Raw genomic sequence first — 15,072 nt, forward strand, 5'->3', positions numbered from 1 at the left:
CTGTGAGGCAACAGTGCTAACCGCTGTGCCACCGTGCCGCCCACAGGGGGGGGGGGGGGGGGGGGAGAGGTGCCGCCTTCTCGGAGTTAATTTGATTCCTGGCTGACAGCAGCATATAACCAATGTCAATTCCATCAGCGTAGTCTTCATCACAGTGACTCACAGCTGTTGCATCTACTTGTCTTGGTGCTATAAGTCCACTAAGCAGCTCAGTAATGTTTTTAGCTCCTGAATCTGGACTGCTGGTTTAGCTTGCTTATAGTACTAAAGGGAAATGTCCATTTAATATCTTTTTAAACACGTCATTTTCTTAAGTTTTTTTTTTTTGCTTTTCAAACTTCTGTTTGTTTTGGTTTCTTGAGAAACTGAGTATGAGTTTTTTTTTCAATTTTGTTTCTATATTACATTTTTTCTCTTTTTTTAATTTACTGTTTTAGTCAGAGTCTGCCTCAAAAAAATGTTGAAACCACAAATCTCCTCACATTGCTAACTATTTTAGAAATTAATCCATAAAATATTTGTTTTAAAAATCCTTGTGTGACTATTAAGTAGTAGTCGAGTTTATTGCCTGTATAAACTGTGTATAATAATGTGTTGCAGACCTGCAACACCTGCTTGGTCTTTCAGTAAAACTGTATCATAATTGTACTTCTGCCATACACTCCCTTCACTAATTTTTTTTTCTTTTCTGGTACAAATCAGAAAGATTGTAATAGATTTTCAACTCCATCATTTAGTTTGACAACCTAATGGGAAATAAACTAAACCAATCTATAATTTTCCAACAAATATGCCTGCCTTGATCAAAAATATAGCCCGAGATTCATAGCTAGCCTTGAGTGCTTGAGATATCTTCAAGAACTTTACAGCCAGTTGAATTTCGGAGTAGCTTAATGGGAATTTTCCATGTCGGGCTGCAGTGATGTTGTTCACCTGTCCGAAGGAGCTAATCACTTATTTAATTTTCAGAGAGCAAATCGGGAAATTAAAAAAATGAAATTTTTGAAAATGTTTAAAATGTACCGGTCTTAATTTTATACACCTAATAGAAGCTGCAATGCCATGAAGGTGATGAATTATTGTGGACCAACCTTTTTTTGCCAATAAACCTAGTAATTAATTAAAACCTTTTTAAAAAGGGCAGCTTAGTTCAACAATTGCATTACTCCAATCACTGACTTTTAATGATCCATTACACCACCTCTGAACCTTTTTTGGGGGGCTTTTATAGTATGATATGGGAGCTGGAAAGGAATTGGGTGACAAATGAGCAACTTCATGATTTTATCTCTTGATCTGTTCTTGATCCAAATCCTGCAGTCCAATTGAAAGAGGTAATGACATTGTATGCTAACCATTTGCCATTTTAAAACGCATAATTTCAAGATTAGGGTTTTTTATTTTTATAAACAATTGCACCTACCTAAAACTTGTTTGTGAATACTTATTTGATTTGCGTTTTTCCTCTTTTTTTCTCTCTCTCTTCCACTTCCCCCACCACCACCAAAAAGGCAGAATTTTGACTTTGTTTTTTGTCTGGTATTATTTCTGTCAATAGAAGGAGCTGTTACTATAGTTGCAATTCCCTAAGTGCCAATGATTTCAGAGGATGCAATAACGCGATTCAAAGTCTGACTTTACTTACTTTGTAGTTTGTACTTCTAGTTTGTACTTTCCCGGAATGGTTGACGATTTCATTAGATAACTATCGAATTTTTACAAGATAGACAATTGAAACAGCGAATAATAAATTGGATTTATTGTCACGTGTACCAAGACACAGTGAAAAGCTTTATCTTGCGAGCAATACAGGCAGATCAGAGTTAAGTAGCTTGTTGTTTTAAAATTCTTGTTTTTAAAAAAAAAACTTCAGAAATTACTTTTTCAACTGCAGAATCTGAAATGCGTATTTGGCTGAATTTTTAATTGTATCAGCGTGTCCATCTAAATATTTTGACAAGCTAGAAAACTAATTTACTTACCACAGAGTTTCCATCATTGATTTATAGTTTTACCTGAATTCTGAGTGTCTGTTGTGCCTTGAATTTGAAGATCATGTGAACATATTTTTGTCCTCCCTCAGCAGTCTATACGCTAGAATTATTCAGTTTGAAATTCTGAGCAGCTGATCTGTTCCCTTCAGAATGGTTTAAATGTAAAAATCGAGAAGTCCTTTTGTCTTCTGAGATGTTTAAATGCAAGCCAATTTGTATCGGAGGATCTATCATTGTACTGTTAATCTGTTGACAAGCTACTTGTGCCTGTGTCTTCACACTGCCAAAGAAAGGAATTTGTACCCTAATGAGCTGGGCCTGGTGTATAATGCATTTACTATCCACCTGGGTTCCTTTCATCAGGGAAGTATTTGTGCTGTGTGTGAGGAATGATGTGGGAAAACAGGATATGAAGGTTTTACCGTTAAATGTCTCCTTTTGTGCGGTTAAGTCAAAAAGTTGAAGGTGTGTTTATTACAGACTATCAATGCCGAACATGATTACTCTAACTTGTGTCAGCAAACATCCTGCCGATGCTGTTGGACAAAGGATGTAGTCAGGTGTTTCCAGTATTTTTTTTCTCATGCGTCATTTGTTTTTTTTTCCAGAACTTCTTCACTGATGCAACCCAAAGTGTGGAAGAGGATCCACTAATAGACCATTCCCTTCTTTATGGCGATGCTCTAGTTGGTGAAATGCGAGCTCATTTCAAAGGTGTGCCAACAGTCTGTTGGGGAATTCTGTTAGCATTTCTGCATGTGAGTGTTAGATTTCCTACACAGGAACCTCTCTGAATAGAGATTATTTGACTTGTAGTATAGTGCAGTATTGGTTTCCTTAGTGTGTAATGCTATATTGAAAACTCCACAAAGTAATAATTTTTCATATTTGCTACTTTTACTAGAATATTCTGATGACATAATATCTTTTGAAAATAGATTAAAATTTATTTTATATAGTAAATGACAGTTTATATTCAGTTCATTAAAGTGAGTTTTCTTTTAGCACTGTAGTTGCTTTGTATTTTATTGGATGAATAAATGAAACTACCCAATTTTTAATCTTTTTTAATAAAAAAAAGCAGAATTGTCAGTGTACATAGTATATGTTTGGTGGTACAGACCAATGGGCTGTAGTGCTCTTCTATAATGAATGATTCCATGATTCTTCTAAAATGGACATGTTATTGACAGAATAATTCCTCTATCAGCTATATGATCTTCAACACAATATGTACGGCAACATTTCTTCAATAGAAAATTTAATAAAAGCCTTTTCTGTTTCTGGATTTTAAAGGTATATATGTTTTAAAAATTTATGGTACTGTTTTAAAAACTGTTTCACCCCATAAACTCAAATCTTAATTCTGTAATTTCCTGCAATCTTTTGACCATGACCTAGCTCAGCCTACAGCCATACTAGTCTGAAAATGCCCAATCTTATCTGATCTCGGAAGCTAAGCAGAATCAGGCCTGGTTAGTACTTGGATGGGAGACCGCCTGGGAATACCAGGTGCAATAGGCTTTGGGGCAGCACGGTGGCTCAGTGGTTAGCACTGCTGCCTCACAGCACCAGGGTCCCAGGTTCAATTCCAGACTTGGGTGACTGCCTGTCTGTGTGGAGTTTGCACATTCTCCCTGTGTCTGCTGGGTTTCCTCTGGGTGCTCTGGTTTCCTCCCTCACGCCAAAGATGTGCAGGTCAGGTGAATTAGCTGTGCTAAATTGCCCATAGTATTAGATACGTTAGTCAGAAGGAAATGGGTCTGAGTGGGTTACTCTTTGAAGGGTCTTGTTGGGCTGAAAGGCCTGTTTTCACACTGTAGGGAATCTAATCTAATCTACCTTACGCTCAGGGCCATGGGTTTGAGGCCCATGCTGGGCACCTTCGTTTTGAGTGGCACAATAGCTTAGTGGTTAACATTGCTGCCGCACAGTGCGAGGGAGCTGGGTTTGATTCTACCCTCTGGCAACTGTCTATGTGGCGTTTGCACGTTCTCCCCGTGCCTGCATGGGTTTCCACCGGCTGCTGCAATGTTCTCCCAGACTCCAAAGTTGTGCAAGTTAGACAGATTGGTCATGCTAAATTTTATGTAATGTTCAGGGACTTGCAGGCTAGATGGATTAGCCAACAGGTGTATAGAGGTAGGGGGATAGGTCTGGGTGGGATGCTGTTTGATATGGACAGTTGAACTAAATGGCCTGTTTCCACACTGTAGGGATTCTAATTTTTGATTTCATTACACAACGCCAGGTTATAGTCCAACAGCTACCTAATGAAGGAACAGCACTCTGAAAGCTTGTACTTTCAAATAAACCAGTTGGACAATAACCTGATGTTGTGATTTTTTTTTTTTAAACTTTGTCCACCGCAGTCCAACACCAGCACCTCCACATAATTAGATTTGATTTAACGTCCTGAATTAAGGTTGACTTGCATATGAAATAATAAACCTGAGGTTGTTGAAAAATGATTTTGTAAACCATTTTTATGTGACCTAAGTATCCATCGTCATCTTCAAAAAACCAGGAAGCCATTATCAGAAACATGAATCTGCAATTTAATAGAATCAATCAAGACAGTGTAGAGGCAGGCCATTCAGTCCATTGAGCCCACAGTGACCCTCCCCTCCACAGTTCCTATAAACCCTGCATTTCCCAACTTGTAACCTTTTGAAGCCAATTTTGCCTTTTGACATGCACAATGTGTTCCAAGTATTATTAAATACAGTCATGGATGAAGGCATTCACTTTCATTTTGAAATGAAACCCACATGGGCATTCCTGAAGAAGGGCTCATGCCCGAAACGTCAATTCTCCTGCTCCTTGGATGCTGCCTGACCTGCTGCACTTTTCCAGCAACACATTTTCAGCTCATGCTCTTGAGTCATAAACTCTCCCTATAAATGAATACAAGATCACAGGAGTTTAGATAAGAAACACCTCCGATCTATTTCTATGATAGTGAACTTGTGCAATTAAACCATATATGCAAAACTAAAGCATCATGTGGATTCATTGATTTTTAACAAAATAAATTTGCTTTGCTATCAAGTTCTTTTTTACCTTTTTTTATTAATGGAATATCTGTCTTTGTTCTAGGTTACTTTTGTAGTTCTGGCATTCCTTTTAGTCTTCCTGTGTGAAACACCAGCTGACCTTTGCAGAAGTGTCCTTGGGTCCTTCAGTGCTGTGGCAATTATAACAATTACAAAAGTTATCCTTTCGGTTATCTATGCTGTCTTTGAATATTACTTGCAAGTACAGCATTCCAAGTTCAGGGCAAGAGGCTATCTGGAATTGTACCGCTCCATTAGGCATCTAAAGCGTCTACCGTTACTCATTCATTCTGCAGGTGAGGAAATAATTGCAAGGATAAGGGTGATTGGGATGTCTGAAGTTTTTCAGAGGATAAAGTTACGTAAATCTGAAAATCACAAGTTTCTCTTGGATGAGAATACTGGCAATGCTTTGAAAGGTAGTACAGTGGAAACTCGATTATCCGAATGAGATGGGCGGGCACTATTTCGTTCAGATAATCGATTATTCGGAAAATCGATTAAATGCCTTTCCCCTGGGGCTCGGCGTTTTAATGTCTGCTCCCCATTCAGGAGACTGCAGCAACACACAGCATACGGGACACCGCTCCTCTCTCGTTTCTCCCCCCAATCCGGTCCAAACCGGTGGCACAGTGGTTAGCGCTGCTGCCTCACAGCACCAGAGACCCGGGTTCAATTCCTGCCTCAGGCGACTGACTGTGTGGAGTTTGCACGTTCTCCCCGTGTCTGCGTGGGTTTCCTCTGGGTGCTCCGGTTTCCTCCCACAGTCCAAAGATGTGCAGGTTAGGTGAATTGGCCATGCTAAATTGCCCGTAGTGTTAGGTAAGGGGTAAATGTAGGGGTATGGGTGGGTTGCGCTTCGGCGGGTCGGTGTGGACTTGTTGGGCTGAAGGGCCTGTTTCCACACTGTAATGTAATGTAATCTAATCTAATCTAAACCCATCCCCCAGCACAAAGCGTGCGAGGCCATAGAGAGAGAGAGAGAGCGCGCGGGAAGTCCGTCATATGGAGACGGTGCCTGTTTAATCACTAAACAAAAGACACGATCACTGCTGGAAACACTCCTTTGTAATGTTTCTATTGGGACCTCGAGATCTCCTTCGGATAATCCTACTTTTGGATAATTGATATTCGGATAATCGAGTTTCCTCTAACTAGTAATGCACCTCTGACTGTAAGCTAACTTGTTTCTGGAGGAGATGCAACAAAAAGAATGTTGCTAATATGCTGAGCTGGAAAGAGATTTGCTACCAGTAATCTTGCACCTATTTTCAGCAGTTTTGAGGCGCTGGCCTTCAAAATATAATGAATCTCCACATCAAGCCCAATACATACATAAATGTACTTCCAGGGTATGGTGCAAAAACTTTGCAGACTACTCCATTGGCATAAACGGCATAGTTACTTCAACTCTTTAAAAACGTCTTCTGACATTACAGAACAGTTTGATATACTTATTGCAGTTTTTTTACTCTCTCTCCTTTTTAAAAGATACTTGACAGCATTTTTGTTACTGACGATTGCTATTGTAGAACTGAATCTTTGCTTTTTTTTGTCAAAGTCATACATTGCTGAGAACAAGGTGGTGCATATTAAGCCAAAGCCAGTCAAGAAGTACATATTGTCTTCTATAAACTTTGCACAGTTCAAAAAAGCCGTTTCCATTTTGTACCTGTATATAATGCTATTTTAATTTTCCAAATCGAATTGCATTAATTTCTAAAGGGCTAATAACAATATTAGTTTCATATGTGGCAGTGGTCTAAGGTAATGTAAAAATAATATTAAACAATATCCACCTCTTTGCTACCAGCCTTATTTGGTCCTCCTACTTGTGCTTTGTTCATAACCAGCTAGGTAAATGCAAAAAGTCACCATGTGTTCTGAATTGGCCTTTTGTGCAATTCTCCAACATAAACAAGATATTTAAGAGCCAAATAATGTAACTTTTATGCAAGATATTAGCTGCTTGTGTGTCCACTGCTACCTTAGAGTGACAGCATGATTCACAATTTTTGAAATTATTCTTGCAGCCTGGATTCTCTGATGTCGCTTCGTTTTTTTTCCCCCAAATCAAAGTACTGGATGCACTCAGGTTTTTTTAGCATCTCTGTAAAGCGAAACAGTTAATGGGCTGAATCTTTCAGAAATCAGTCACATGTCATTTTTGGCAAGTTCAATGGACGGTTTTTGAGTTTCCCCATGATATTGTCCCAAACACTATATTTTCCCACTTGCCATAGACTGAATCCCCAATGCTATAAATCAAGCCCAGTCGTGCACCTGGGTCAAGCTTTAGAAGTCTGGAATTGCCTCCCACAGTGTGGAAAGGCCATTCAGTCCATCAGCTCTGCACCTACCTTCTGAACAGCTTCCCACCCTATCCCAGCAACCATACACTTTCCATGGCTAAAAGGAGAAAGTGAGGTCTGCAGATGCTGGAGATCAAAGTTGAAACTTTATTGCTGGAACAACACAGCAGGTCAGGCAGCATCCAGGGAACAGGAGATTCGACGTTTCGGGCACAGGCCCTTCTTCAGGAATGAGCAGAGAGTGTTCAGCAGGAGAAGATAAAAGGTAGGGAGGAGGGACTTGGAGGAGGGGCGTTGGAAATGTGATAGGTGGAAAGAGGTCAAGGTGAGGGTGATAGGTCGGAGTAGGATGGAGGCGGAGAGGTCAAGAAGAAGACTGCAGGTCAGGAAGGCGGTGCCGGGCTGGAGGGATTCGGCTGAGACAAGGTGGGGGGAGGGGGGGATGAAGAAACTGGTGAAGTCCAAGTTCATCCCCTGTGGTTGGAGGGTTCCCAGTCGGAAGATAAGACGCTCCTCCTCCGACCGTCGCGTTGTTGTGGTTTGGCGGTGGATGAGTCCAATGACCTGCATATCCTCGGTGGAGTGGGAGGGGGAGTTGAAATGCTGTGCTACAGGGTGGTTGGGTTGGTTCGTCCGGGTGGCCCAGAGGTGCTCCTGACCTGCTGTGCTGTTCCAGCAATAAAGTTTCAACTTTCCATGGCTAACCCACCCAGCATGCACATTGCTAGACTTTACAGGGCAATTTTAGCATAGCCAATCCACCTAACCTGCACTTCACTGGACTGTGGAAGAAAACGGAGCAACTGGAGGAAACCCACACAGACACAGGGAATACAGACAGTCCCCCAAGGCTAGAATTGAACCCATGTCCCTGATGCTGTGAGGCAACTGTGCTAACCACTGAACCACTGTGCCTCACAATGCCTTTCCAGATAGTTAATGACCTAGACCTAGGTGTACAGGACACAGTTACAAAATTTATGGTGATACAAAATTTGGAAACTTTATAAATTGTGAAGGGAATAGTGTATAGATTCTTTTGAAGTTCTACAGGGTTCAATGCAGTGAAGTGCAAGGTGACATTTTTAATAGGAAATACACGGAGAGACAAGATAAAATGAAGGGTACAACACTGTCTGAACAGGGGAATCTGGTGCCTATGTAGATAAAACATTAAGGATTACAGGACCAGTTAAAAGACCAGTTAATAAAGTGTATAATACCTAAATTCTATCAGTTGGGGCATAGAATATATGAACAGGGAGGTTATACAACTTGTTTGAGACACTAGCCTCGTCTGGAGTATTGCATCCAATTCTGGGTACCACCCTTTTTAGGAAGGATGTTGAGGCACTAGAGAGAGTGTAAAAGAGTATGGTTCCAGGGATGGTATTTCAGTTATGCAGATAGATTGGGAAAAGAGGATTGAAGAGGGCAGAGCAGCAGATGTGATCTATATGGACTTTCACTAGGGTGTTCAACAAGGTTCTCCATGGGAGACTGATTAGCAAGGTTAGATCTCATGGAATACAAGGAGAACTAGCCATTTGGATACAGAACTGGCTCAAAAGTAGAAAATAGAGGGTAGTGGTGGAGGAGGCTTGTTTTTCAGATTGGAGGCCTGTGACCAGTAGAGTGCTACAAGAATCAGTGCTGGGTCTGCTATTTTTATCCATTTATTTAAATGGCTTGGATGTGAGCATAAGTGGTGTAGTTAGCAAGTTTGCAGATGACACCAAAATTGGAGGTGTAGTGGACAGAGGTTTACCTCCGATTAAAACAGGATCTTGATCAGATGGGCCAATGAGCTGAGAAGTGGCAGCTGGAGTTTAATTCAGACAAATGTGAGGTGCTGCATTTTGGGAAAGCAAATCTTAGCAGGACTTGTACACTTAACGGTAAGGTCCTGGGGAGTGTTGCGGAACAAAGAGACCTTGGAGTGCAGGTTCATAGCTCCTTGAAAGTGGAGTCGCAGGTAGATAGGATAGTGAAGGAGGCATTTGGTATGCTTTCCTTTATTGGTCACAGTATTGAGTGCAGGAGTTGGGAGGTCATGTTGTGGCTGTACAGGAATTGGCTAGGCCACTTTTGGAATATTGTGTGCAGTTCTGGTCTCCTTCCAGAATGTTGTGAAACTTGAAAGGGTTCAGAAAAGATTTACAAAGCTGTTGCCAGGGTTGGAGGATTTGAGCTTTGGGGAGAGACTGAATAGGCTGGAGCTGTTTTCCCTGGAGCGTCGGAGGCTGAGGGATGACCTTTTATGGAGGTTTATAAAATCATGAGGGGCATGGATAGGATACATAGACTAGCTCTTTTCCCTGTGATGGGGGAGTCCAGAACTATAAGGCATAGGTTTAGGGTGAGAGAGAAGATATAAAAGAGACCTAAGGGGCAAATTTTTCACGCAGAGGGTGGTACGTGTATGGAATGAGCTGCCAGAGGAAGTAGTGGAGGCTGGTACAATTGCAACATTTAAGAGACATCTGGATGGGTGTATGAATAGGAAGGGTTTGGAGGGATGTGGGTAGGTGCTGGCAGGTGGGACTAGATTGGATTAGGATATCTGGTTGGTATGGACGAATTGGACCGAAGGGTCTGTTTCCTTGTTGTACGTCTCTATGGCTATAAGTGAGATGCTTGCTCGGAGAGCTGCTACAAACACAATGGCTGAATGATTGCCTCCAGCATTGTATCAATTCTGTGATCTGTCAGACATTTAGTTAGACTTTGAAAACAGACAAATGGTAGAAAACTGCTATGTTCAGGTAATGGTGTACCTGATATCTATTCAGTCATTAGTATAAATTTGTCTCCACCTAGTGGGTTCAGAGTAAAGCTGGGTTGTCAGAATGATTTTGAAGCCAAGGAGGTACGTTTAGTTCTGTTTTTAAATGTGCTAGTACTATTATTTTTGTTTTAAAAACTAACATTGCCTGGTATTCCCCCTTATTTCATTTTATTAATAATAAATGTCATAAATGGAGAAAGGCTAGATTTCTTTTTATCTATTTCAACAGTAGATTATAGCTTATTTTCTCATAACTCTCAGTTGATGATTTATTTTCCACCCCCACTCATATCCTAATGGCATAATAAAACTTCTAACTTTCTTTTCTTCCCTGTATAGGTTAAAATTTTCTTTCACTTCTTAACTTATAACTTCCATTTAGGGTATACCTTTGTGTGTCTCTGGCAATTCCAGGAAGTGCATTACTGGAATGGCCATGCAGCATTTCCAACTGTGACCTAATTAATGTCTTGTATAAAATTTAAATTACTTTTGATGCTATTGCATGTGATGGAAAAAGAGAATTTGCTGAAAAAATTAATCTTTTGTTTGCTCCTTGCATTCTTTTTGAAAGATATGTGCTGGTTCTTCAAAGTTTAAAAATCACACAACGGCACGGTGGCACAGTGGTTAGCACTGCTGCCTCACAGCGCCAGAGACCTGGGTTCAATTCCCGCCTCAGGCGACTGACTGTGTGGAGTTTGCACGTTCTCCCCGTGTCTGCGTGGGTTTCCTCCGGGTGCTCCGGTTTCCTCCCACAGTCCAAAGATGTGCAGGGTCAGGTGAATTGGCCATACTAAATTGCCCATAGTGTTAGGTAAGGGGTAAATGTAGGGGTATGGGTGAGTTTCGCTTCGGCGGGTCAGTGTGGACTTGTTGGGCCGAAGGGCCTGTTTCCACACTGTAATCTAATCTAATCTAATCTGGTTATAATCCCAACAGGTTTATTCGAAAGCACTAGCTTTTGGTGTGCTCCTCCTCCTTCATCAGGTGGTTGTGGAGTACAAGATTGTAAGACACAATTTACAGCAAATGTTTACAGTGTGATGCAACTGAAATTGTAATTTGAGAACGACCTGGATTGTTAAATCTCTCATCTTTTAGAATGTCCATGTTGGTTTCAGTTCTTTCATATGTAAATCCCAGACTTTTTTAATATATAAAAAGTTACATTCTCAAGTGAACTTTAACAATAGGTGCTATGTTGGCCCAGATAATGCATTGAAGGTGTGAGGTGCCCTGTGTGAGACGGTCTGTCTGTGCCCCAATGTTCAGACTGGTTCTGTTTCTAAAGGGATTTACTGAATCTTTTATATACATTCATGCAGTTTTTGAACAAAACAAGATATAATTGTGCAAGTACAAATTCATCCCACAAACCTTTGTGTGTGGGTGTTTGGTGGGGGGGGCGGGTGCGGTTTGAGTGTAAAGGGGTATAAGTCTGTGAGAGGGTGTGTGTGTGTGTGGTGCAGTGGAGTCACTTTAGTGTGACATGACCCCAAAGTCCTGGTTGAGGCTATCCCCATAGGTACAGAACTTAGCTGTCAGCCTCTATTCGGTCTCTTTGCGTCGTTGCTTGTCCCAAAGTCTGCCTTTGAAGATGGTCACCCGAAGGTTTGAGATCGAATGTCCCGGCCCGCTGAAGTGTTCTTCAACTGGGAGGAAACACTCCTGTCTGTTGACTGTTGTGCACTGTCCATTCTTCTGTTCCTGGAGTCTCTGCTCGGTCTCGTCAATATACCATGCTTAGGGCATCCTTGCCTGCAGCGTATGAGATAGTCAACATTGGCTGAATCACATCAGTGATGGTGGGAGCCACGTATATAGTCAGAGGTGTCCCCACATGTAATGGTGGTATCAGTGTCGAAACTCAGACACATCTTGCAGCATCTGCCATGACAGGGTTGTATGGTGTTGTCCTGAAAGCCAGGCAGTTTGCTGCGAACAATGATCTGTTTGAGGTTTGGTGGTTGTTTTATAGGTGAGAAGTGGAGGTGTGGGGATGATCTTGTCGAGGTGCTCATCCCCTTCGATAATGTGTTGCAGGCTGTGAAGAATGTTTTTAGGCTCCTGGGAAGTACTGGACAACAAAGGGTACCCTGTCGGTTGCAGCACATGTCTGTCTCCTGAGGAGGTCATTTACGGTTTCTAGCTGTGGCACGTCAAAACTGGCAGTCGATTAGTTGAGCATCATACCCTCTTATGAGGGCATCCTTGAGTACATCCAAATGCTCATCATATTCCACCTCATCTGAACAGATCCAGTGTATGTGGAGGGCTTGCCCATAAGGGATGGCTGTTTTAATGTTTCGGGTGGAAGCTGGAGAAGTGTAGCATCGTGTACATTGGCAAGACCGAGCAGAAGCTATGGCAATAGATGAATAGACACCACACAACAATGAATAGACAGGAGTGTTCCTTCCTACTCTGGGAAAACACTTCAGCGGTGTGGGGCATTCGACCTCGTACCTTTTGGGTGACCATCCTCCAAGGTGGACTTTGGGACAAGTAACAACACAGAGTGGTCAAGCAGAGGCTAATAGCCAAGTTCAGTACCCATGGGGATGGCCTCGACCAGGACCTTGGGTTCATGTCACATAACAAGTGATGCCACTGCACCTCTCTCGCAGCTGCAGATCCTCTCTCACGCACAAGCTCTCTCATATGCTCACATGTACACATAGAATTTAGAGCAAACGTTTACTGTCTTGTGATCTTATACTCCACAACTTTGTAAATCCTAGTCCAACACCGGCACCTCCATATCGTATCTATGTTGGTACCTTCTTTTCTTGTCATTATTAGTTTGTAATAGATTAAAACCATGAAGCATGCTCTTTCAATTTTGAACATCAATACCTGGGAGAACACTGGAACAGAGCTGAAAATGTGTTGCTGGAAAAGTGCAGCAGGTCAAGCAGCATCCAAGGAGCAGGAGAATCGACGTTTCGGGCATGAGCCCTTCAGGAAGGGCTCATGCCCGAAACGTCGATTCTCCTGCTCCTCGGATGCTGCCTGACCTCTGCGCTTTTCCAGCAACACATTTTCAGCTCTGATCTCCAGCATCTTGAGTCCTCACTTTCTCCTAGAACATTGGAACAGTGTGAATCTAGTGGAGGCTACAGAGGTTGAAAGCGGAAAGTCATTGTACTGTTGGCAGGGTCTTCACCTGAGCTGTGTTGGGACCAATGTTCTTACAAATCATGTAACTAAGGTGGGAGAGCGTCCTTTAAACTAAGTAGTTGGAAGGAAGGGAATTGTTTTGAGATGTGGTAAATCAAAAACCACAAAGTAATCTAGCAGCATATTGATAACCAGAGAGTAGAAATCATAGAATCCCTACGGTGTGGAAACAGGCTGTTTTGGCCCAACAAGTCCACACCGATCCTCCGAAGAGTAACCCACCCAGACACGTTCTCCTTCCCTATTATCCTGTATTTACCCTGACTAATGCACCTAACCTATACATACCTGAATACTACGGGCAATTTAGAATGGCCAATTCACCTAACCTGCACATCTTTGGATTGTGGGAGGAAACCAGAGCACCCGGAGAAGACCCACACAGACTAGATTAGATTAGATTCCCTACAGTGTGGAAACAGGCCCTTTGGCCCAACCAGTCCACACTGATCCTCCGAAGAGTAACCCACCCAGACCCCTTTCCCTCTGACTAATGCACCTAACACTATGGGCAATTTAGCCCATAGTGAATTACCTGACCTGCACATCTTTGGGCTGTGGGAGGAAACCGGAGCACCCAGAGGAAACCCACGCAGACACTGGGAGAATGTGCAAACTCCACTCGGATGGTTGCCCGAGGCTGGAATTGAACCTGGGACCCTGGTGCTGTGAGGCAGCAGGGCAAACCCCTGAGTCACCGTACTGCCCGGAGCAGAAAGAACAGACAGACTTTTAAAAATGCACCAACCGATAAAACCAGAGATTGTAAAATAAAACTAGTTCAAGATTAGCGGTTATTTTGTCCTAGTTTTTTTTTTGAGGAAAGGTTGTAAGGTAGAAGTGAAAAGCTGTCTCTAAGAAAGTAAACAACTTGTAAGGAAGTTGGTACAATGGAAGCAGCCTGGGTGGGACCAGCTGTCACAGACCAGGCTTTCTAGTTTTATTTAGTTTTTTCAGGTTTAGTTTTAAACTGAAGCCAGTAAGGTCTCGAGAATTGGAAACTACAGTGAATGTCTCCTACCTGCAACACTGAATCTTTTTCTAGATGTTTATTTCTCCTGGATTGGAGCACTGCATGTGAGAATCTGAATTTTCCCTTTTGCCAAGGTGTGTGTTCATGAGATGTTACCATATTGGAACAGTTAATTAGTAATTACTTATTACTCAGTTAAATTTTACAATAGTTAAGTTATTCTAAGTTCTTCTTACTTGCTTTTGTTTTTATTTGAACTATTGTTTTGCTTAACAGGATAGTTTAACCAGTCATATTGCATCTGGAACGCTCACTTCAAATCTATCTTTTAAAATAAGGAAATGTTAGTGTCTAGGCTACCTTAAGATATTGGGATGGGATGGTCCATAACTAGATTGAAGAATGCACACCATTCATAACCAAATGAATGAATTATTAGTACAGATGTAATGGCTATCATACATTTGTTTCTGGGACATGTTTGCAAGGTGGCCATAACTAGGACCAGAATATTAGAAGTGTATTTGACAGTTTAAAAAGACAAACTAGGAAATTGTGGCAAGATGTATCTGTTAATTAAGGATGTTGGTAATACATTCGTGAGAGAGAACCTTGACTGAAAAGTACAAGGTGTAGAATCAATTTGGGTGGAGATACAAAATGGGAAAGGTTCAGCCATCCTTCAGAACATGTATTGGAAGAAATAAATCAAGCTTTCAAAAATGAATAATCATGTGACTTTAATCTGTACAGATTAGAGGAATCA

The 15,072-nt window shown here is 41.7% G+C and overlaps 1 protein-coding gene and 1 pseudogene across 1 annotated transcript in view; both read left to right on the plus strand.

The window, feature by feature from the left end:
• tmem192 (transmembrane protein 192) overlaps positions 1 to 15,072 on the plus strand; it is a 41,534-nt gene that overhangs the window by 16,015 nt on the left and 10,447 nt on the right. Inside the window, exons 2-3 of the mRNA XM_043698452.2 lie at positions 2,603 to 2,752; positions 5,094 to 5,346. Coding sequence (XP_043554387.1) covers positions 2,603 to 2,752; positions 5,094 to 5,346 — 403 coding nt within the window. The remainder of the gene's footprint in view (positions 1 to 2,602; positions 2,753 to 5,093; positions 5,347 to 15,072) is intronic.
• Positions 3,400 to 3,518, plus strand: LOC122555922 (5S ribosomal RNA; annotated as a pseudogene).

The sequence above is a fragment of the Chiloscyllium plagiosum genome, unplaced genomic scaffold (assembly GCF_037043375.1).
Source record: "Chiloscyllium plagiosum isolate Xiang-an unplaced genomic scaffold, Cpla_swu_hap1 HiC_scaffold_1, whole genome shotgun sequence".
Classification (NCBI taxonomy): domain Eukaryota; kingdom Metazoa; phylum Chordata; class Chondrichthyes; order Orectolobiformes; family Hemiscylliidae; genus Chiloscyllium; species Chiloscyllium plagiosum.